Below are 22,971 nucleotides of genomic sequence, written 5' to 3' on the forward strand. Positions count from 1 at the left end.
TGCTTACGCAGATACATAGCCTGCTGTAGAGAAAATAAAGGCGCTAGGATAATCATTCTTTTACGCACAATGTGGGGGAAAAACCCTACAGCTTATTACCAAAGGTCTTTTCAATGGTGAAAGCAACGTGCTACGCTGTGAAACACGACACCGGGCAGCTCGCTGGAGCTCGAACTGGCCCAGTGGACTAATAGATTTATGATTCAATGCAGAATGTATCCAATATGAATCAATGTTATCGATCGCGACTTAACGATTTAACAAGCAGCGTGTGTTTGATGGCATTGTAATAGACTGGGAAGGTCTTCGCACGCTTGTGGCCTCCTGGTCCAAAAAAAACCAAACAAACAAACAAACCGTGATTTAATGAACAACAGCTCAATAAATCTAGTTCTATTTCAGCGTCCTGTATTTCTGCCAAGACACCAGGCAGCCATGATACATCTACACATCTGCGGCAGCGATCTGTGTTCAGGCAAACATTCCAGGCATGAATAATTTCAACAATCTTCCTGAACAGGTACGGAGAACCAATTAGATCCTGGAACTGGTTCCAGTGAGGAAGGCGGTAAATGAATCACCGGCATGCGAGAGCAGGTCGTGTCCACCCACGGACAGGTAGAGTTTAACAAATGATCCCATTTCTCTCCCAGCATCAGAAATCTCCCCGATTAAAACTCCTGGGAGTAAAAAAAAGGGAAAAAAAAAAGAATTCTGGGCTTTCGGGAGGGAAAAAAAATGTCCGCTTTAAAAAAAAAATGTTTTTTATAAAACAATGCGGTATTTTATAACCGTAGTAATGCACCATCGCGTCTTTGTTTTGGGAGGCTGGGAAAAAAATAAGCACCTAAGTTTGAGGATGGGGAAAATCCAATAGATCCGACTTTATTATTTCCGGCTTTCATCCGAGGATAAAGCGACCGTCAGCGCTAAGCCTGCAGCGCGTTCCCAATTCAAATAGCCCTATGCTGCGAACAAAACCGTAGCTAAGTCTTAGACACAATAAAGGTCGCAGCCGTGGTGTGAATTTGTTTGGAAGAGTTCCAGAGTTTTCCTGCTGCTTCTCTCTGTCTGGTCAAAGAATGCGTTTCGGGGAAAAAAGCGTCCGTTTTTTGCGTGCGCACCTCGACAAGCGTCTTCACGGCAAGTATCGACAACCTTTTACACCCTGGAAAATTTTGTATTCAAATATGCGAAGTTAACGATGTGACGTGTCGATGTGCTATATTTGATTTGATTTTTTAAATGACCAATAATTTGTGGCCAATGTCTGGGGCGTGTCCTGAGTATCACATAGAATACAGATTAACATGGCAGAGGTAGAGCTGCGTCTTTCTGGAGACAGAACAGGAAAAGAACGTCTGGTTTTATTCCATCTAAGCCTGTTTGTAAAGAAGTCCGGAGGCACTTAAGTCTGTCTGACACGAAGAACTAAAAGTGAACTTTCTGCACCATATTGAATTGCAGAGCATATTTTTTTCCATCGCATTGAATCGCACCGTGTGAAATCGGATCGCGCTGCATCGCGACAGTAGCTGCTCCATATGAATCTTTAATGTATTGTATAGTTGCCTATGCATCCAGATGCGAATCGCATCGGCCGCAGTTATGGAGATGCACATCCCTACTTGCTGAGTTTCCAGATGCTGAAGGGCCTTAATGTCTCATTAGCTAATATACTTCCACATATTACACACGTGGTGTTTGAAGCATGTGACCTGCCCATACAGACGAAACCGTTATTAAGATACAAGGCCACTTCTCATCAGTATCTGTATCTCTTTCTTCCATCAGCATCACTATGCTTTTTCTTACCTCCTCCACCACAGAAAATACTGAGGGATGTGGAAATGTTGTTCCCTGAAACGGTGCTGTGTGTAATATATATATATAGATATAGATATAGATATAGATATAGATATAGACATTTTCCATTCTTGCAACTCAGTGAAACTCTTCCTCAGCCCTGTACCTCCAGAATTTTTTGGACGGCTGGTCCATTCCCGTTAATCTGAACTCTAAATGCTCTCTGGGAACGTTCGACCCGAGGAAGTGGCTATTTAAAAAAAATACTAGGTGTTTAAATGAGTTTAAACCGAGCTCTTTGGCCAGACGTCAATTTCTCGTTAATTGGCGGTTTGAAATTGAATCACGAAGCACTAGTTTTGCGAAAACTTCTCACTTTAGAACTCCAACCTGACATAAGCGTGGATTATTTTAAAGGTCTAAGCGATAAGAACTGTCGCAATTGATGGAAAAGTAATGCACATAATTCTCTTATAATCCCATCATTCTTCACTAATGCGAGAAAGAAAAAAAGCACTCGAAAGCGATTAGGGCCGGTTCTGTTGTTGCATGACAGCAGGAGACGATTTCTGCCAATAGGTAAATGAAATAATGACTGCTTTAATTGATTATTAGAGAATGGGTTATTTTTTCAATTGCGAGGTAAAAAAAAAAAAAAAAGAGTTTCCTGGAATGGAAAAGACGGGAAATAGTGAAAGTGAAGTAACAAGATGCTTCGAGAACGCTCATTTTTTATTTTTTTGGAAATACCTGTAGCGGGGTCGACGGTGCGCTCGATCAGGTGGTCGTCCTGGTGCACCCACTCTCCGTTACACTTGAAGTAGATCTGAGTGGCGGGCGTGGAGCGGCACGTCAACGTCACTGGCTTGTTCTTCACGATGTAGACGTCATCCGGTTCCACCAGGAAATGGGGCAGCAGGTCCGCGAAGGCCGCTGGGAGAGGGTGCGTCACCGTCGCCGCGTGCTCCGCTCCTGCAAAGAAAAAAACAAATCAATCTAAAAATTTTATTCATACTAAAAATATAGGACATGTGAGCAAAAGTTTGTGGACAAAGATTCCGAGTCTTTAATGTGATTCGGAAGAATGAGTCATCTCGAAGAGTGATTCGTTCGTTTTCTACTGAACCCGAATGCGCAAGAAATCACCGTAGATTATGTGCAGGAAACAGAATAAAGTCCATCCCATGAGCCCTTTTGTCAGTATTATTATCACATGACTCCCATAGACGATGCAACAGATCAGGTTTTTTGGTCCGAATCTTGATGCAGCTGGCTTTGTGCACAGGGGCATGTGGGGAAGGACCACACATCGTGGGAAAAGTCAAGTGTCCCAATACTTTTGTCCTAACAATGTAGCTTGAATTATAGCTTCCTGGGATGTTAAAAAATGTCAGAGTGGTTCAAAGCAGAATGTGTATAGGTGCACACTGTAGATAAAAACACCATACCAACACACACACACACACACACACACACACACACACACACACACACGGACTTGTTAACAAGCGTTGGAGTTAAAGGCCTGTGAGTGCTCTGGCCTTGTCAGGCTTCAGCATTTCAGCCATTCTGAAGCCACGTTTCCTCTCCGTTGTTAATCACAGGCTTTTAAGATCAGAGCTGATGGATTGTAGGCCATAAATCCCCCTCGCTCAATGACCACAGCACTTCAATGCTCGCTCGCCAGACCAATATTCCACGGCTCAACCATGGCGCACGAACACATAAAAAAAAAAAAAAAAAAAAAAAACACGAGCATCCCCCCTCCCCCCTCTACATTTGATACCGTAATTGTATTTCTACCTACGAGGCCTGAGCAGTGATGACTAGGCAGGTTTTGGAGCCAGCCATATGTTTTTCGGTTTTTTTTGTTTTCTTCAGACAAATGGCACCCTATCGGTAATTCGCTCGCTTCATTTGTAAGGCTCAACATTTTTCTGCTCCTCGTAATTAAGGATGAATTGCTAATTTATCCTTTTCCGCCCACGTTTCCTCAGCGATCCGGCAGCTGCTGTTGATTATTTTGTGTGTTGTGCGCTTGCACGGGCCATGACTCCAGTCTAACTTTAGAAAAAAAACAAAAAATAACTCCGTCGGGTATAAAACCCCACCTGGTAACGGGATTAGGAGGCGGGGTAATGAAATTTTCAGGGGAAAATTTGGTGGAAGTTTCCGGAGCGAGCGTGGCTCACTGGATCTTTCTTTAAGCAACAGAGAACGCTAATCGTATTGTGCAAACAATTTGTACCTCAGTGAGCGTGAAAAAAACAAAAAAACAACAAAAAAACAAAACAAAGGGGAGTCCAGGCTGGGACTAACTCGTTTGCTGTAATCTGATCTAGTTGAAGAGTTTGTGTTTGTGAAACCTGTAATGTTGGTGTAACAGGAACGTATTAAGAAGGAAAAGATCGATGCGTGTTTGCTAGCGGATACGACAAAAAAAAACAGCCATTTCTGCAGTAAACACGTTAAAGCAAACACTTAAGACAATTAGGAAACACTTGACGAGTGCTGTTATGGTGTTGATACAACTTTAATTTCATTAGAATTGATTTGTTTTGGTCCGATTCGATTCAGTTCGGGTTCAGCAATGTTATTTGCATGGACATGGTTCCAAAGCAACTTCACAAAATTAAACAGATATAAATTAATAAATTAGTCCATATACACCGATCAGCCATAACATTGACATTAGAACATTCTGAGTGGTGAGGTGAAGAACGCTGAAGATCTCTTCATCATGGCACCTGTTAGTGGGTGGATTTATTTATTAGGCAGCAGGTGAACATTTTGTCCTCGAAGTTGATGTTAGAAGCAGGAAAAATGGTCAAGTTGAGCGAGTTTGAGAAATTGTGACGTCTAGACGTCTGGGTCAGAGGGTCTCCAAAACTGCAGCTCTTGTGGGCTGGTCTGCAGTGGTCAGTGTATATTAAAAGTGCTCCAAGTAAGGAACAGTAGTGAACCGGCGACAGGCCCATTGATGCACGTGAGGAGCGAAAGCTGGTCCGTGTGTTTCCGATCGAACAGACGAGCTTGCATGTTGTTCATGCAATAAGCTACAATGTTAGGCAAGTGGTCATAATGTTATGTCTGATCAGTCTAAGTTAATACCTAATAAATAAAACGGTGGCAACAATGGCAAGGAAAAACTCTCTGAGACTTCATGAGGAAGAAGCCTTGAGAGGAACCAGACTCAAAAGGGAACCCGTCCTCATCCTGAACACTGAATGTCTGTTCATTATAGTTCCATCATTATCATCTGTTCCCTGATGGCCACTCGAGTGCAAAACTCTTTATAGCAACTGCTGCCTTAAGCAAATGTAGCAAACTCCAGTCCAAATCCATCTTCATGCTTCTTCTTTAGTTTAACCCTCTACAGTAACCTCATGGATCTTCATGTGCTCTTCATTGCTACAGTGAGTGGCTTCCGACCATGAAGAGGTAGCTGGGGTAGGGAAAGGCATAATTTAATGGTTAATATGATGGGCTTCAGATCAGAAGGTCGTGAGTTCAACATTTTAACCACCACTACTCCGCCACTGCTGGACCCTTGAGCAAGGCCCTGAGCAGTAGATTTAAGTTCTAAATCTACTGAACGACGGAACAATTCTAGCACTGGAGACTCCTTTTCGCGAAACGCTAAAGCTTTCCCGTCGTGTTGTTTCCTTGAGCGGAAGATTTTAGAAAACACGCAGAATTCTTCTTATATTAACACCCCTCTTCGCAATCTCCTTTTTTACGCCGCCTGAGCCCTGAGCTGCTAATTCATCAGGCTGAAATGCGCCGAGTAGCCTAGCTGCGGCTATTGAACCCCCGCTAATGTATCGTGTACGTGTTTAACTCTTAATGAAAACTAAATGTTCTGTGTCCAATGAAGGGCATACATCACTTACTGCTTTCTGTCTCATTCCGCTTCCTCCTCCTCTTCCTGTCGCGTTAGGGAGGTGTTAGAGGAAAAAAGAAGAAGAATAAAATAATGTCTGTATTGTGAAGATGACATTTCTTTTACAAGCATTAACCTGCTGTACCTGCTGTCCAACGCATTAACCTGCTGCTCTGTCATCAACAAGATGAACACTGGGAGACTGGGAAGGAGGGGGGTGTTTAGGACGAGGCGGGGGGTTTCCATCACAGGAGGCTCAGCACAGGACGAGCGCAATCAAAATGTCCACCTCGGCTCAAAATGGCTTTCATTAACCTGAAGGCGAGCTCTCACCGGATGCGGTCTACTTAATGAGTCTTAATTTAGTGGCGCGATGATTGCCATTAGCTCTCCAGGGTGACCCTTCTTTTTTTCCAACGGATTCAACAACACGGCGCGCTGGAAGAACACGGACCCATGGAAGAGCAGCTTTCTTTTTTTTACTTTCTGAAATGGCGTGCAGGATTTAAGAAACCTGAGGTAAAAAAAATACAAAATAAAGTTGTGCGACAAAACAAAAAGCGTTGCGCTCAGCCGATAGACACGCCACGTCGTGTTTTCAGGTAAAACCGATGATCTTGTAGATAAACTGTTTGACCCGATGTTAGATCTCGTCATTTAAAAACTTTCTTTCGGCTTCTCCCATTACGGGTCGCCACAGCAGATCATCCGCATGTTTGATTTGGCACATGTTTTTATGCTGGATGCCGTTCCTAACGCAACCCTCCCCATTTATCCGGGCTTGGGACCGACACTGAGGCTTGTGCGGCCCTAATGGCTGGGGTTGGTTCCCTGACCGGCGATTGAACCCGGGCCGCAGCGGTGAGAGCGCCGCATCCTAACCACTAGACCACCAGGGAACCCCCACAGCGGATCATCCGCATGTTTAATTTGGCACATGTTTTTACGCTGGATGTCCTTCCTAACGCAACCCCCTCTATTTATCTGGGCTTGGGACCGGCACTAAAAGTGCACTGACTTGTGCAACCCTAGTGGCTGGGGTTGGTTCCCTGGCCAATGATGATCGAACCCGGGCCACAGCGGTGAGAGCGCCGCATCCTAACCACTAGACCATCTCGTCATTGTGATGGTTTATTTTGATGGCTAGAGCGATGAGGTGCCAACCCCGGCTTCCATACGGATACATCGCAAGGCGACAAAAGTGGCGCGTTAAAGCGTGGTGGCGTTCACACCAGCTTCACAAGACCTCCCACACCAGAACTCTTAAATAGATCAGACTTAGAAGAGCTGCTACAATACGTCGCTACAATAATGTGCAGGTTTCAGAAAGCGTTGCAGGATTTTCAAGTTCAAGTTCCAGAAACGGTGCGAAAAACAAAAAACATTCCAGCTAGCCAACAGAAATGTCAGCTAATGTTGTTTTTGTTGGGGGTAAATCCGATGATGTTTCTCGGTAAATCTTTCGACCTGATGTTAGATTTCATCGTTCCGAAATGAAAAATAAATAGAGCATCCTGGCAGGTTTCTTTTGAACGCTAGAATGAAGACGTGCTAAAACCGACTTCCATACGGCTACATCAGAGCCGACAAAAGGGAGGTATTAAAGCGTAGCGCGTTCACACCTGCCTCACAAGAACTCTCAAATAGATCAGACTCAAAAGAGCTGCCACGGGGCCTGGAGACGATCCGGACGTCTGCACATCCGTCTTTGTACCGAAAGCGCGGCGCGTGAACATTATTCTCTGAGGACTCGCGTTATTTATGCATGAGACAAAGAGGCATATATTAGGAGCGCCGTGTTTCAAATTAACGTCGTTGCATAAGGCTGATAGATGGACCGCCGCGTTATAATGCATGCTGTACATTCATCACTAGCCTTTCAACACACTCTCTCACACACACACACACACACACACACACACACACACACACACACACACCGTACTGTCACTATACCCCCAGTACTTATGGATCGGCAAATGAAACAAACACTGTCTTATGAACTATGAGAAACGTGATACTTGAGCGGAAACACACTCGCGTGTAAAATATCTCCCGAACCGAGTTTCTCGTCTTCGCACCTTTAATCGTGGAGGAAAAAAAGTTCCGTTTAGCGGATAAAGGATCTTTTTTCAGTGGAGTCGATAATGAAAAAGACGCGTGAGCGGATGGAACACACACACAGACACACACACGAAAGTTTAGCCTAATGTCGCGTCAAAAACATCTCTGCCGCCAGCTGTGGTGTGAGACGTTAATGCTGTTTAGCAGCTGCTGACCACTGGGCTCGGGAAGCCAGGAGGCCGAGCCGCTGTCGCATCCCATCAGGCCTCAAACGCCGAGCCGCAGCTGCTGCCGAGATGCGGCACTGCGGATAAAGAGTGTCACGGGGAATGAATGGTACTGTAGAAAGCTGCTCCTGATACAATTCATCCCCAACAACAAAAGAGCGTCAAAAACAAAACAGGGCTCAGAAGACATTCCGGTTTGTACCCACATACACACACACACACACACACACACACACACACAAAATACCTCTGCAAAATACACAACTGTAGAACCACAAACAGTTCCAGAACCTCCCACATTTTGAGTCTTTTGAAGGCACTTACAGATTCCATGCACATAGAATCGCAATTTCCTTTTTAGGTCGATGGTTCTGGTGCTGAAGTTCCACAAAAGCCCTATGTGGAACCCCATATGGTTATGTGTTATAAACATGCCTGAACATATCTCAGAAACAGAACTTTAACAACTCAACCTGACCCACTGAAACCAATACCCACCCCCCCAAAAAAAAGTGTCAATAAGACCAGAACCTTAACCTGAAGCAGCCTAGAGAACTGACCACCATATACCCAAGTCTGAACATGTATCTGATCTGAGTCTCAAAAACTGAGCAACAGAACAGAACCTCAGGCCCACAAGGAAAACCCTGTCTGAAACACAGAACTTGAACAGAACCAGACCATTATGTAAAACTTCAAACCAATAAACCCATAAACATGTCTGAAGTTGTCTTCAACAAAACATCATCTGTGGTTGAATTTGAACACCAAAACAGGAACCTGAAGCAACGCTAGAGAACCAAAAATCCCCATATACATTTCTGAACACAATCAGAACATTGGGCCCACAAAGAGAACCCAATTACTCCTTAAACCTGTAAGATCCCATGACTTCATGAACATGGTTTCAACCAATAAGATATAAAGTCTCAAAAAGAGACACCAGTAGCACAGCCTTAAATTCACTATGAGAACCCAAAACCACACAAACATCTCTTATGTCCTGAAATATCACCTCACGTTTCAAAAAATTCTACACCCAGAATCCGACCTTCAGATATGTGTTTTCCTTCTCAGAGCAGGACCAAGAGGAGCTGTACGCTCATTAGTCCATATTTGCTGTTATTATAAGATCCACTCTGTTGGGGAGATGTTCCACCTGTAGGTAAAAAACATAACTATGAAACAAATCATTGTCAATGTTAGCCCCGCCCACTTTATTTATTGATTTGATTTATTTATACTTTTAGAGCATTAACAAAGAGGCGATTCTTAGGCCTGACATTTTCTCCTCAGCACCTGATAAAACGCAAGACCAGGTTTTCTTGTGTATCCGGACAAAAGAAAAAGGCGGCCACGTGTCTTTTCTTTCTCTCTTTCTCTTCCCATGAACAGGTGCCCTGTCGCTCGCCGTAACCTTTCGGAAACCAATTAAACTTTTTATCGCTGAATCGAGACGTCACGAGACGGCGGTGATGGACGATGGCTTTAAAAAAAAAAAAGCGGAAAAAAATTTCCGCTTTATGACACCGTCGGCTCTTTACAGCGGCTTCAGAAATTAATTTCATCAAAGCAGCGTGCGCCCCGGAATATGAAACCGTTTCATGTCCCAGTGACTCGACAACGCGAGTGTTTTTTGGTTTCTTTCTCCGTGTTGAACTTTGCAGCAAGAAACCTTTATGTGACAGCATGATTTTCCTGGAACCATCGTCAGAATCTGGCTGCCGGACGTGTGTTTATCAGCAGACGGCAAATATTTACACAGACATCAGTCTGGGATTGAAATCTCTTCGATCCTTGCATCTACTCCCTCTCCTTTCGTCCTTTCCTGTTTGTGTGTGTGTGTGTGTGTGTGTGTGTGTGTGTGTGTGTGTGTATATATGTGTGTGTGTGTGTGTGTGTGTGAGCGTCCAATAACACTGACAGAGCGTCATAATGAATTCAGTAGCGATGCCAGTATCTCTGATGGCTCCATCACCACCGCGGCTTCATGCCAGCTGTCAGTTACTTTCCGAAGCGCGCTCGATTCGCTCTTTCGCCGTTCTTTTCATCCCTCCGTCCTCAGGCGGTGCGCGCCGACTAAACATGTAACTCCTCAGTCTTCTACATAGCAATAACAGAGGTTTTTTTTGTCCGCTGTTTACGATTTCTCGCAGGAAATACCAATGAAAGGAGTCTCCAGTCACAGTGGCTTTGAAAGCCATTTCCTTTGTTTGAAAGCTGTGTAGCTAAACGAGTGCTGCCTGTAAACAGTGGAGGGGGGGGGGGTCTGTTTTCTTTTCTACAAAAAAAGAAAACAAAACAAAAAACTGCTGGCTAAGCAGCACAAGTGTCCCGAACGGGAAGTTCACAGAGAACCTATTAAAGACACATGATGTGGACACCTGAGCATAAGATCTTTTCAACATCCCATTCCATATTTAGTTCCTATTTCCTGTTACAGTCGTTATTAATATGAACGATTTCAATTATTATTATTCAAAATTGTGCACAAAATGTAAAAGATGTAGAAGACGATAGTAAGCAATCCATCAATAAAAACGAGCACGTATAAATAAACAAAACCAAAATACGTGTGTAAATAAATAAAAAAATAATTAGGGAAAAATCTAATAAAAAAACAGGAACAAACAAGGAAGTAAACAAAAATTCAATAAATAAGTAAATAAATAAAAAAAAGTGAATAGATAGGAAAAATAAGTACATGAAAAAAACAAAACAAATAAGCAAACAAAAAAACAAACCAGTCGATAGGTAAATAAACAAAATGAACAAAAAGGTAAACAAACAGATAAAGTAAATAGATAAATAAATAAATAAATAAATAAATAAATAAATAAATAAAGCAAGCAACTAAAATCAATAAATGAATAAATAATCAAAAATATGAAGGTAAGTAGGCAAACAAATAAACTAACAAACAAATAGACGAAATAAAGAAGAATTTGACAAACAAAAAAAAAAAAAATACATGAATAAATAAAGGTGAGTAGGGAGGAAAATAAACAAACAAACAACCAAATAAAAGGCGTGAAATACTCACTGTATCTAACTAAAGAGCTTCAACCAAATAGAGGCAGAGTGAGGCAGAGAGGCAGAGAGGCTTTACACCAGGCCCATACAGCTTACTGAATTCAGAGAGAGAGAGAGAGAGAGAGAGAGAGAGAGAGAGAGAGAGAGAGAGAGAGAGAGAGAGAGAGAGAGAGCAGAAGAGTAAAGCTGGAACCTGGGTTTGAATATAAATAGGTGTTTATTTGTCTCACTCTCTGTGTTTGCATGCATATATGTGTGTGTGTGTGTGTGTGTATATATGTGTTTGAGGTATGAAGTATGACGCCCAGGGTCGCTCCACACACATCTGCAAATTTCCCATTTTCATCAGCCGCGTCTCCCACCACGGCGCGTCCCCCCGAGCGCTTTGTTTCTCTAACCTTTAGAGTCAGAGGGACACTCCGAGGCTGACAAGAGTCATTTATTTCCCCATGAAACAAGAAGAAAAGCAACAAGATTAAACCCTCCTCCCAGAGTAATGGCTTTACAGTAGACAGGAAGAAAAAGAAGAAGATCCTCTGCTTATAATACGGACCCGGACACCGATCGTCTTTTTGTGTCCAGAAAACGTCTGATCGATACGCGAGGAACGCGGAATCGATCCGGAAATTCGAGAACGTTCATCTCGAGAGGGGGTGCGATTTGGTCGGTTTGAAATAATTAGTCAAAAAACCAAACAAACAAACAAACACACAAAACAAAACAAGCCTGGCCTCGAGCTGCTTCCCGAGCGAAAGCTTGTACATTACGCGTACGTGCATTCGTATCAGGAGCGTGTGAGCGGCGCCGGATAATTACTCCAAATCATCAGATCCGTATCAGAGATGTTTAGAGCGGACACGATGCGTCGCACGGCTCGGATCGTGTCCCGAGCATTAATCCTGCAGCTGTGTGTGTGCCGAAGCAGCGTCTCTGGAGCTCTGAAGCTACTGTAAATAAACGAGAGCGATTCCACACACACACACACACACACACACCTACACACACACACACACACACTGAAGAACTGATAAACTGGAATTATTAAAGCAAAGATGCTCCTCTGGAAAGCAAATACATGGCGTTTTCGATACGATATTATTAATACGATACGATTCAATGGCAATAATGACGATTTCACGTTATACCATTTGCTGCAGTTCAATAGGATTCAATTGAAGGACAGAGGATAGAAGGATGGGGGGGTAGGAGGGGTGTGTATGTGGGGTATTAGAGGGGGGTAGAGTTAAGAAACAATTTAGCTTAACATATTAATCCTTGGTCTAATTAGCGAGCTCCCCTCGAGCTAAGATCGGCGAGTTCGCAGCACATGCTCCCGCTTTGTTCTCGCTAAGCTCGTAAATGTCACAGAAATGGCACGTTAATCCCCGGCTACACAAATCACACAGATCGGAACGGGAAGCGTATGACAACCTGCGCTGGTAAAAAAAAAAGATAGATTTCAGTGCGTCATTCTGTGAGCTCAGAAATGCAAAAAAAATGAGAGTAAACGTCTGGAGATTAGTCGTAACACAACGACGGCCGAGACGGAGCCGCAGCCGACACCCAAAGGAGAGAAATGGAAACCTGTCAAGCCCGTCACCTGGAATCGCGCAAAGCCTGGCGCTCAGGGCCGTCGAACGCTGACTTCTGCGGTTTAATTAGCGTGACAGGAGCGACGGCGGGAACATCACAGAAGCCTTTAATAAAACAGATAAATAAATAAATGTGGGAAAAAAAAGGAGCACATGCTGTAATGAGTGCGAGACGGCGGAGCACCTGTTTGGGCCTAATTATTAGCACGGAGCTAAACAGCGGCCTGCGTTTTTTTCTTTTCTTCATGAGATAATTGAACAAATGTAAGGACCACAAAAAAAAAAAAAAATCGGACTCGCGGACTTGCTGAGGAGTCTTTTTCCACGCGTCGTATCGAATATTTCTCCTCCGTTTCTCCTGGTGGCGGGAATTTAGCGTGCGAACTCGACCTGGCCTGGATGCCGTAGTAAAGGCAGGGGATAATACTCTCTTAAACCTGACTTTTCCCACAAACGACGGTAAAAATAACAGCCTGAGACGTCCGGTTTCCAGTTTCTAGAAGAAAAACCTTAGAGAAAGTGGAGAGGTTTGAGAAAGCTGATAGCTGGATGGTAATAAAGGGGCAGATTTTCTTTATTCGTTGGACAGGTACGTACTGAAATGCTTTCCCGCTCAACACTGCTGTATAGTTGGGGGGGGGGCTGGAAGGTATATATATATATATATATATATATATATATATATATATATATATGCTACTACAGACTTCCTCTCAGCATGGTTTAGCAGATGGATATAAATAAATAAATAAATAGATAGATAGATAGATAGATAGATAGATAGATAGATAGATAGATAGATAGATAGATAGATAGATAGATAGATAGATGGATGGATGGATGGATGGATGGATGGATGGATGGATAGATAGATAATTGAGAGTCTTTACTGTAGACTTTATTACTATAGACGTTTTAGAACGTTTAGAATTTTGCACAGAGAAAAGGAACTTCATTAATCTGTGTGCTGTAGCCACTTTTCAGCCATTAGAGCAACCAGGATTTTACAAAGTGAACTGAAAAATGTCAAGTGATTTACCCGTTCGCACAAATGAGGAGGGAAAAAAAATTTCTCCTCCAGGCTGATTTCTGAAGGAACAAAGAGGTCCACTTCCTGTAGGTCTAACGTCTACGTTCATCCCGCCAGCGTATGGTATTGTGTCTGTTGAAAGAAATCCCTCACGTAAGAAAAGAGATCTATATAGATTCAGCGGTATGATCACTGTACACTTTATTACAAAAAGCTTTTTGAATTCCATCCATTCACAGCCATTTTTGGCACCATGGTGCAACTGAAAATACTATGACCCATGCTCAAATAACGGGGGGGGGAAACCCTCTTTGCAGGCAATTTGGTTTTCGAATGTGCCTTTTAGAAGCAGAAAGGCAATAAGAGAAATGATTTATTGTTAAGGCAACGCTTCTTGCACCAGGGGGAAATGACAGAGGCCACGTTTAGAGAGAAAATCTATCTTTCTATCTATCTATCTATCTATCTATCTATCTATCTATCTATCTATCTATCTATCTATCTATCTATCTATCTATCTACATTAGTACAGACTTGTTGTTTGCCTGCATTATTAGATAGATGGATGGATGGATGGATGGATGGATGGATGGATGCCTGACTCTCAAATCACTATGTCTCAAAAATAGGACAAATCCAAACCAGACACATTTGGTGCTTGCAGATCTAAACGTATGATCTCAGCAAGTAACTTTCAGAAGGCAGTTGTATTCTGAGGTTCCTTACTTTGCCCACATTTGAGATCTAAGTTTTGCCAACCTCACCATGTACCACGTTATGTACTGTAGCTAACTTCATGCCCAGCTAACCACGGATAACTTGCTGTCTTGGTTTGTTTTTGTCTGGAAAAAATGGACCAAAGATTTTTTCTCTTGACCTCTAGGCCAAACGAGCCCCATGAGATACACAAGGAGAATCATTACTAGAGCGCCAGGTTAATTGCAGGAGCTATCGACAAAAAAATCTATAGGGATAGTTTTTCCGGGCTGCGTTTTCCTCTGATACTCCAGAACAAAAGTACAGAAAAACAGATATTTTTCCAGTTTCTTCATGGAGGCATTGAAAAGAAAATCAAAGGGAAACTAAAACAGAAAAATGCATGATTTCTAACTGCAGAACTGCAGAACTGCAGAAGTGATACGTCGCAGTCGTTTCAGATCAGAAGTGTTGGAGCTTATACAGTCTATACAGTGGGGTCTTGCTGAAAACTCCACTGTTTCCCCACACACCAAGTACTCTGATATTAAAGAAGATGAAACTCCTTTTTTCACCATTCTAGCACTATATGATGGTAGTAGAATAAGGTTCTTTTCTGATGAACATGTCTGATCTTAGCAGTATCTAGCCCCTAATTTTGCCGCATTCCACTAGTTGCATAAAAGGTATTTAACAGTTTGCCTAAAACTTCCAACGTGCCATAATTAAGAATCGTAATTTTTCTGTTTCAGTTTCATTTTAAATTTCTTTTCCGTGCATCCACGAAGAAACTGACTTGTTTTTTGTAGTTTTATTCTGGAGTATTACAATTGTTTTGGTCATTTTTTCAAATTCTTTTTCTAAAATGAAAATTGAATGTGCAGAAGGTACACAGACCCGGCCTCCAGGTGTTACCAATGAAATGTAAATAGTTGATGAGTCGCGGGGGGCAGTTTTAGACCTCAGGTAACCCGAAAACAAGCCGTGTATCATTTCTTTTCTAATACAGAACCCTGCCAATCGTGTCGAGTAACAAAGCCTGTGGTGTCTTGGGACTTACTGGCAATTCGATCCCATTTGTTCAAAAGCAGGGTTGTGGTTCCACCTGGTGCTCCAAATAATCCGGCAATTTTCGACAGGATTGAGTTGCGGCGGTTCTGCAGACCAATCGCAGTGTCGGTGTTATAGTGTTCCGATCCAGTCACACACTGATTTGGTCAGACTTGGACATAGAAACCACCTACAACCTGTTAGATAAGTACGGCTTGCTCCTCAACACGAGGCAACTTCCTGTCCACCAAAAAAATGGCGCTGAACAACCAGACCTTTAAATACTTTCAATAATTTTGACTTCTGACTGCTGATCTTGCAGAAACTCGTCACCAATCACTGAATACATTTCCAATTCTATCTGTTGTTCCTCTCTTCCTTTTGCCTCTCAGACATTCCCTGATCCTTCCTCTCTCGTCTTTTTCCCGGTAGCGTCTCTGATATCCTCTGGGTTGAGTTTATCTCTCCTCGACCGGCGCGGGCAGAGGAAGACGTTTTTGATGCCGAAATGCAATTTATTTTTCTTCCCTTCGTTCACACAGCTGTCACATCAGTGATAGGTAATTTATGGCAACACCGTGGCCTAGCTCGGGCTAAAAGATGATTTCTTCTGTAGAAAAAAAAATGAATAAAAGAGAAAAAGAAGCACCTTTCGGGCAAACGAGAACCTGGTCGGTGTAAAATAAGAGCCGTTTAGACTGTAGACTTAAGCTCTCACCTTTAGAACTAAAGCCAAGCAGATCTACAACTTCAAACGTATGTGAGTGTGTGTGTGTGTGTGTGTGTGTGTGAGCAAGCACTTGAACTTTTGAGTTGGCCTCTAAAAATTCTTCTCGATGTGAAAAGCTTTTGATAAAGAGACCATTTTCACCTTGTGAATAAAAAAAAAAAAAAGAACGAACGAACGAATGTTGAATAAATTAGCATTCGCCACATGAAGATGGGAAATGAAAGAAAAATTTCAAGTGTCTTTTTTTTCTTATAGCTCTTAAGGATTAAAAAGTAAAAGAAATCTCACCCATCTCTTTCCACTCTTAGTGCTTATATTTCTTAAATTTTTTTTTTGTATATAAAATTGAGCTCTTGATGTTCTGGAGCATTTCGAGGCAAGTTCGTCCCACCACCTGCTTTTCCCAGCTTGTCCGTCTCGACTCAGCAAGAGAAAGGAGAAGAATCCTGCCTGCCGTTATTCTATTATATAAAGTCGCGATTAAAATAACGTGCGATCGAACACTACCCACAGTGTGCGCTGAAAAGGAAACGCAATGGCTGGGAGAAGGAGGAAAGGGAACAAAAAAAAAAAAAAACAGTGGTATATCTGAAGCATCACAGATGCCTGTTTGTGCATGCCGGATGAGAACAATTTGGGTCGCTCGAAACAAGAGGATGAGGAAGCGAAATTAAAAGGGAGGAGGGAAAAAAAGATGCACATTTATAGTGATGGGAAAAAGAAAAAAAAAGTGGAGCAAAGTCTGAAAAGAAATTCGGCTTGGTCTCAAACAGCATACAGTCTTCATTAGAACTGCCTGAATAGAAGTTTGGCGATGGAACTGTATTCCTTGTGTTTTACTTATCGTTTCAGAGACCGAGTTCCTATCAGAAGATGGATAGCTAGGACAACAGATACGTAGGCAAATTCTAAATATCATGAGAGCTACGGTATTCTGATCTTTGAGATAATCGTGATCCTGCACACCAGACCCAGGGTCCATGCAGGCCACATTGTGCCCAATCCTCGTTGCTGTAGGGTTGTATGATGTTCTGAGATCTTGACCTGGAGTTCTGGTTGGCTTATTTGGCATATTTATACCGGATGAACAAACCTGAGGTGACTTAGGCAAGGAGAAACTCCCTTAGATGGTATGAGAAAGAAACCTTAAGAAGAACCAGACTACCAGACAAAAGGGAACCCATCCTCATCAAGACACCGAGAGTAAAAAAAACATTACAACACTAGAAAGTGAGAAGTACGTTGGAATCAAAAAGTTGCAGATCTAGTGTTGTAACACGCCAACAGATGGCAGCACAAGGCTGCACGCACAGTCACGGGGAGCACCGTGACAAAAAACATCGTCCTGTATACATCGGAAGCTGTGCAGCTGGTGCTTTTCTGACCCTGTCTGCCATTCTGACCACGTGTGCACCCTCACACCCGAGTTTCTGACCGGTTGCCGTTTTGACACCATTGTGGCGATCCAGCGTGAATCGCAGAAGAATTACACTGGGAGCACTGTATTATGTGTGATTATGAGTAACAGTCAGTTGCAGTTGTGGAACCAGGAGAACATCTGAGATTATGATAAATTCAACACACATGTTCAGTGATGGAGAAATATGTAGAATGTTTGTTTTTGAGTATTGATTAAAAGGTTGTTTATCTTTAATTTTTATCCAAAATCTTCATGAAGTGGCATCCAACCGGCACCGGTACATCTCGAGATGGCTCGGGATTCTCGCAGGGTCGGCACTTTCTCTTTGGAGGTCCGAAACTAAAACTAAAAACTAAAGAAACAGTAGTAGAGGTGAAGTGTCTGGTGTGGTCAAAAAAGAAGACAAGTGTTTGATCCAACCAACCAATGCTTTTAGTTCTACCAGGCATCTAATGATCCGTAGTAGGAAATACTGCACATATGGTGTATCTTCAAAAGAGGGCAGCTTCTAAAGCAACTTGCACCATGTAGACACATGAGGATAAATCGAGGTTTGGTTGTGCTGGAACATTTTTGTCCATATCTGGCTTGAAAGGTCTGGTGTCCCAATGCGTTATATAATATTTATCAAGGTCATACAACAACCGGCCAAACAAAGAGCTTTAATGACAGCACAACATTGTACAATTACATATAAATATTTGAAAAGCACTTCGAACGTCCTGAAAACAGGAATAAACCTTGTGCTGGAAGGAAACTCCGAAAGCATCTAGAGAAAAAAAAAGCGTACACTGGTATTAATAATGAAGCGTGTTTAACGATTTTTTTAGAAATCTCGGATCGTGTGAACCAAAAGCGAAAGAAGCGAATGCAGCATTCGGTGCGGGCGTCAGGGTCAGAGGATCTGGCACCAGAAAATCCGGGTCAAACTTGTCAAAAGAGCTTCCAGACACAGAGATCAGACGGGGTGGGTTTTTTTTTTTTTGGCAAGATTGGTGCATGGCTAAATAAAATAACCTTGGTCTGAGATGTGGAGAGAATTAGGCAATTTTTTATCGTTTATTTCTTAATTTTTATTCCTGCCCCTTATCTTACTTGCACCCTTTTTTCATTGTAAAAAAGAAAAAAAATCGAATGTAGTCACGTGCAGACTCTTTAGTGTTCCGTTCCGATTAGCATTTCACGCAGGCCCGAGCAGAACTGCTTCGCGTGTCAGGAAGCAGAAGCATATTGCACGATTGTGCCAGATATGAAACTCCTCTGACAGCTTGTCCCAATACACACACACACACACACACACACACACACACACACCCGTGATGCTGCATACAAAAAAGTCACTTTCGAGCTCTCTAAGACATTCGAAGCTAAAGCTAAACACCATTCGGTTTCTCTGATAACTTTATCGGACGGATCGGATTTGCACGCTTGAGACTTGAGGTTTAAAGGATCCTGTCGTGAACGTTCAAATATCAAAACAACGTGATATACACAGGACGATGTCTTTGGCCACATTGACTTATGAGGGTCAGTGCTCCCTGTGACTGTGCGTGCAGCCTTGTGCTGCCATCTGGTGGCGTGTTACAAAACTAGTCTCGAAACTTCTCGATACCACGAAATATGGATACTGAACAGTCATACGCCTGCTGCTCTCTCTCTCGTCTCCGAGACTTTGGCGGGAGACAAAATCCTCTTCGCTCAGAACCCCCGGAATATCTCAGCGTGTGATCCCGCTAACCACCTTCTGTTGGCTTGTTCATTATTTTCCCCAGTGAAGAACGAGTGCAAAAAAATAAAAAAAATTCAACGCCTATAGGGTCTCATTTCAGAGGTGTAATTAAAGTCCCATCTGTCTCTGATTAGCCGTGGTCATCTCCGCCTGAGATATTCCTCAGGAATTAAATCATTTAAAGGGTTTTCTTTTTCTTTTTTTTTCTCCAGGCTGAGATGGTCTTTTCTCCTGCTCAGCACAATTCCCACCAGCACCGATCTGTGGATCAGCGGAAAGATCTGAGGGAAACCAGGATTAATTGGGTACAAGTGTTTAAGTTCAGCTCCTTTTTAGAAGAAAAGCACCTCATTGACCTGAAGTGTAACTCAATCCTACACACACACACACACACACACACACACACACACACACACGCGCGCACGCAAGACTGTTATCTGGAAAAACCCCGAACATCCACCCTGACACCTTTATCTTTAATAGAATCCTTTACAAATGTCTTCCTGCCCTTCTGAGCTAGCCGGCTAGTTTGCTTGCTAATGAACTAGCGTGTGTTTTGCTAACATTTTTTGCATCGAGTTTTAAAATTTCACAGCTGAGGCTGTACATGATTTGTTTCATTCTGACAGATGTTCTGGACAGGTGATCAACGTTAAACTATACATCTACCGTGAGATTTTCCTGTCTGCCTGAGTGTTAGAAATTTAGCCCCTAAACTAATCTTATATTAGAATGAAATGTACATTATGAAGAAATTTGTATGTTAATGGTGAACAGATAAACATTTCAAATCCTGTGTGAAGTCAGTATTTATTTATTTAAAGAGTCACTTGTCTGCTGATTAACTCTTCAGAGTCATTTATAAACCTTATAAAACTTGTTTATTAAGCTCATGTTCAGAGTTACTTGTCTAAAGAGTCATTTGTTCATTGAGTCATTTGTCTACCAAGTTACTTGCACATTAGGTCACTTGTCTAGTAGATTAATTGTCTACTAAGTCACTCATTCAAAGTCACTTGGTCTTCAAGAGTCCTTTTCCCCTTTGAGTCACTTGTTCATTGTGCATCAAGGATCGGCTCTGAGCCCTTTTACTGTTTGCAGTGGTGATGGACAGGTTGACGGACGAGGTCAGACAGGAGCCTCCGTGGACTATGATGTTTGTGGATGATATTGTGATTTGTGGTGAGAGTAGTGAGCAGGTTGAGAAGATCCTAGAAAGGTGGAGGTACGTGCTGGAGAGTAGGGGAATGAAAGTCAGTAGGAGTAAGACAGAGTACATGTGTGTGAATAAGAGGGAGGGCAGTGGAGTGGTGCGGTTGCAGGGAAAAGAAGTGGAGAAGGTGGAGGAGTTCAGGTACCTGGGGTCAACAGTGCAAAGTAATGGAGTGTTAAAGAAGTGAAGAAAAGAGTGCAGGCAGGGTGGAGTGGGTGGAGAAGAGAGACAGGAGTGATTTGTGATAGAAGAGTATCTGTGAGAGTGAAAGGGAAAGTTTATAGGACTGTGGTGAGACCTGAGATGTTGTATGGATTAGAGACAGTGGCGTTGAGTAAAAGACAGGAGGTGGAGCTGGAGGTAGCAGAGCTGAAGATGTTGAGGTTTTCGTTGGGAGTGACGACGATGGACAGGATTAGAAATGAGTTTATTAGAGGGACAGTGCATGCAGGACGATTTAGAGACAAAGTGAGAGAAGCCCGATTGAGATGGTGTGGACATGTGCAGAGGAGGGACATGGGGTATGCTGAGGATAGAGCCACCGGAAAAGAGGAAGGCCAAAGAGGAGGTTTATGGATGTGGTGAGGGAAGACATGCAGGTAGTTGGTTTGAAAGAGACAGATGTAGAGGACAGGGGGTTTTGGAGTAACTTGGGGGTATGGAGTTCATAGGGTCACTTGTCTACCAAGTCACTTGTTTATTGAGTCACTTGTCTACCAAATCACTTGTTCAAATGAGTCGCTTGTTCAGAGACAGTTGGTCGCTGTTTTGTGAGTTTGTTTTTGATCCCCCCCAGTCAACATGATTCCTTTACCTATGAACAGTGTGTGAAATTAATAACCGAAAAGAAATAACAAATAAACCAAATTATCACTGCAGGAAAAGGGTTACAGGCTTCCAAACCAACAAAAATGCTTCACGGAAACGTCGAGGACGAATCGCGCCAAGAAGAAAAGTCGCTTTGTTGATCCCTTCCTTCCTATTTGCGCTGGAACGTATCTGCTACATGCGTGCCAGGAGCGCTCACCATGCCTCGGAGATGACATCAGCGCTCCCTTGTTTGTACTGTAGTCTCTGACAAGCTCTGATGGAAATAAACTGAGAGGCTTTACTGCGGAGCCGGGTGCAGATAAATCACGACCGGTACGAGAGAGGGCCTCCGAGAGGCGTACACAAGCTTGCGGGCATGTCACTTAACAACAACAACGAAAAAAAAACCTGAACAAAACCCCAAACCCAATCTGCGCTCTACACGTTCGACACCCTTCTCTTTCCTTCTCCACCTCTGCGTCTTTCAGCTTCCCCACTAACCACAGGAAAGATTAGTTGTTTTTTTTAAATCATTTTTCATTACTTAGGCTCTTATGTCTGACATTAGGAGGAAGTTGCTTTCTCTCAGTGCTGACGTAAGGCTTTGCTGATGCTCGCTGACTAACGTGCATTAGCTCCGGCACTCGTGTCGCTCCGTCGGTCCGCCATACACAACCTTTAAACGCTATTTCCTTACAGCCGTGTTGTAAAAGAACACGTTTGAATTGGAGCCGATCAGGAAAAGGTTGGACTCATTATGTGCTAATTACAATCTTTATTAGATAGCAAGCTTCAGGCAAACAATGAAGGCGCCATCTTAAGTCTAGACGATACGTTATCAAGCCTGGGTGTGACAATCTCATTCAAATTCCTCTGTCTAGGTTTGATCCATGCATTTTACACACACTCGCTCTCAAAGGTCATATATCGTTAACCTCAGCAAGATCGATGATCTGGTTACTTTATACACTCCAGAAAAGAGATCAAGCCTTGCTAGTACCCACAGCTATGATTTGTGCTGAGTGTAGTGATGATGAGTAAGCTCGTTTTTATCACACAGCAGAAGGGAATGAGCTTTGCTTTTCTGCAGACACAAAAGGACCATGGACAGCTTGGCATAGAGTAATTGGCAGCGAACGGGCACCGTGCCCTGCCCGTGCTAACCGGTCATGCCATACTCCTGCAACCTCTGTTGGTGAGTTTAACTGATCAGCCGAGATGCAGCACAGATCATCTTTTGTGTCTCTGCAATATCTACATAGCTAACCTGAGGTGAGGGGGCACTTATTTATGCAAATCTAGCTGCTGTAACGTGTGATAACATGAGCAGACTATGTCTACTGTGTCACGTGTCTATGGGAACAGGGTTTTCATTGAGTCACCTGTCTATGGAGTTGCTTCGCAATAGAGTCACTTCTCCACTGAGTCAGAAATCCATTAAATCCATTGATTTATTGCCCAATGAGTCACTTGCCACCTAAACCAGTTGTTCATTGATTCACTTGTTCACTGAGTCACTTGCCAGCGACTAACTTGTCCACTCATTCAGGTGTCTGGTGAGTCACTGATCTACTGACTTGTATGTTTATTAGTTACTTGTTTACAAATTTTTATTAGTTACTTGTTTATTAAGTCACTTGTCAAATGAGTCATTTGTTCATTGAATCACTTGTCCACTGACTCACTTG

General features: G+C 42.8%; 1 protein-coding gene across 12 annotated transcripts in view; it reads right to left on the reverse strand.

Annotated features, from left to right (window-relative positions):
• The window catches only part of unc5a (unc-5 netrin receptor A), a 205,305-nt gene that overhangs the window by 97,171 nt on the left and 85,163 nt on the right, over positions 1-22,971 (reverse strand). For 11 of the 12 annotated variants that reach the window (XR_014537540.1, XR_014537541.1, XR_014537542.1 and 8 more), the window contains one exon: positions 2,557-2,778. Coding sequence is in view for 7 of the 12 variants with exons in the window: in XM_083566434.1 (XP_083422560.1) it covers positions 2,557-2,778 (222 nt within the window). In the remaining 5 variants the exon portion in view is untranslated. Of the gene's footprint in view, positions 1-2,556; positions 2,779-16,399; positions 16,652-22,971 lie in introns of those variants that run through there. The other variant, XM_083566435.1, reaches the window with a different exon arrangement.

This window comes from Silurus aristotelis (assembly GCF_946808225.1).
Source record: "Silurus aristotelis genome assembly, chromosome: 17".
NCBI classification, from domain to species: domain Eukaryota; kingdom Metazoa; phylum Chordata; class Actinopteri; order Siluriformes; family Siluridae; genus Silurus; species Silurus aristotelis.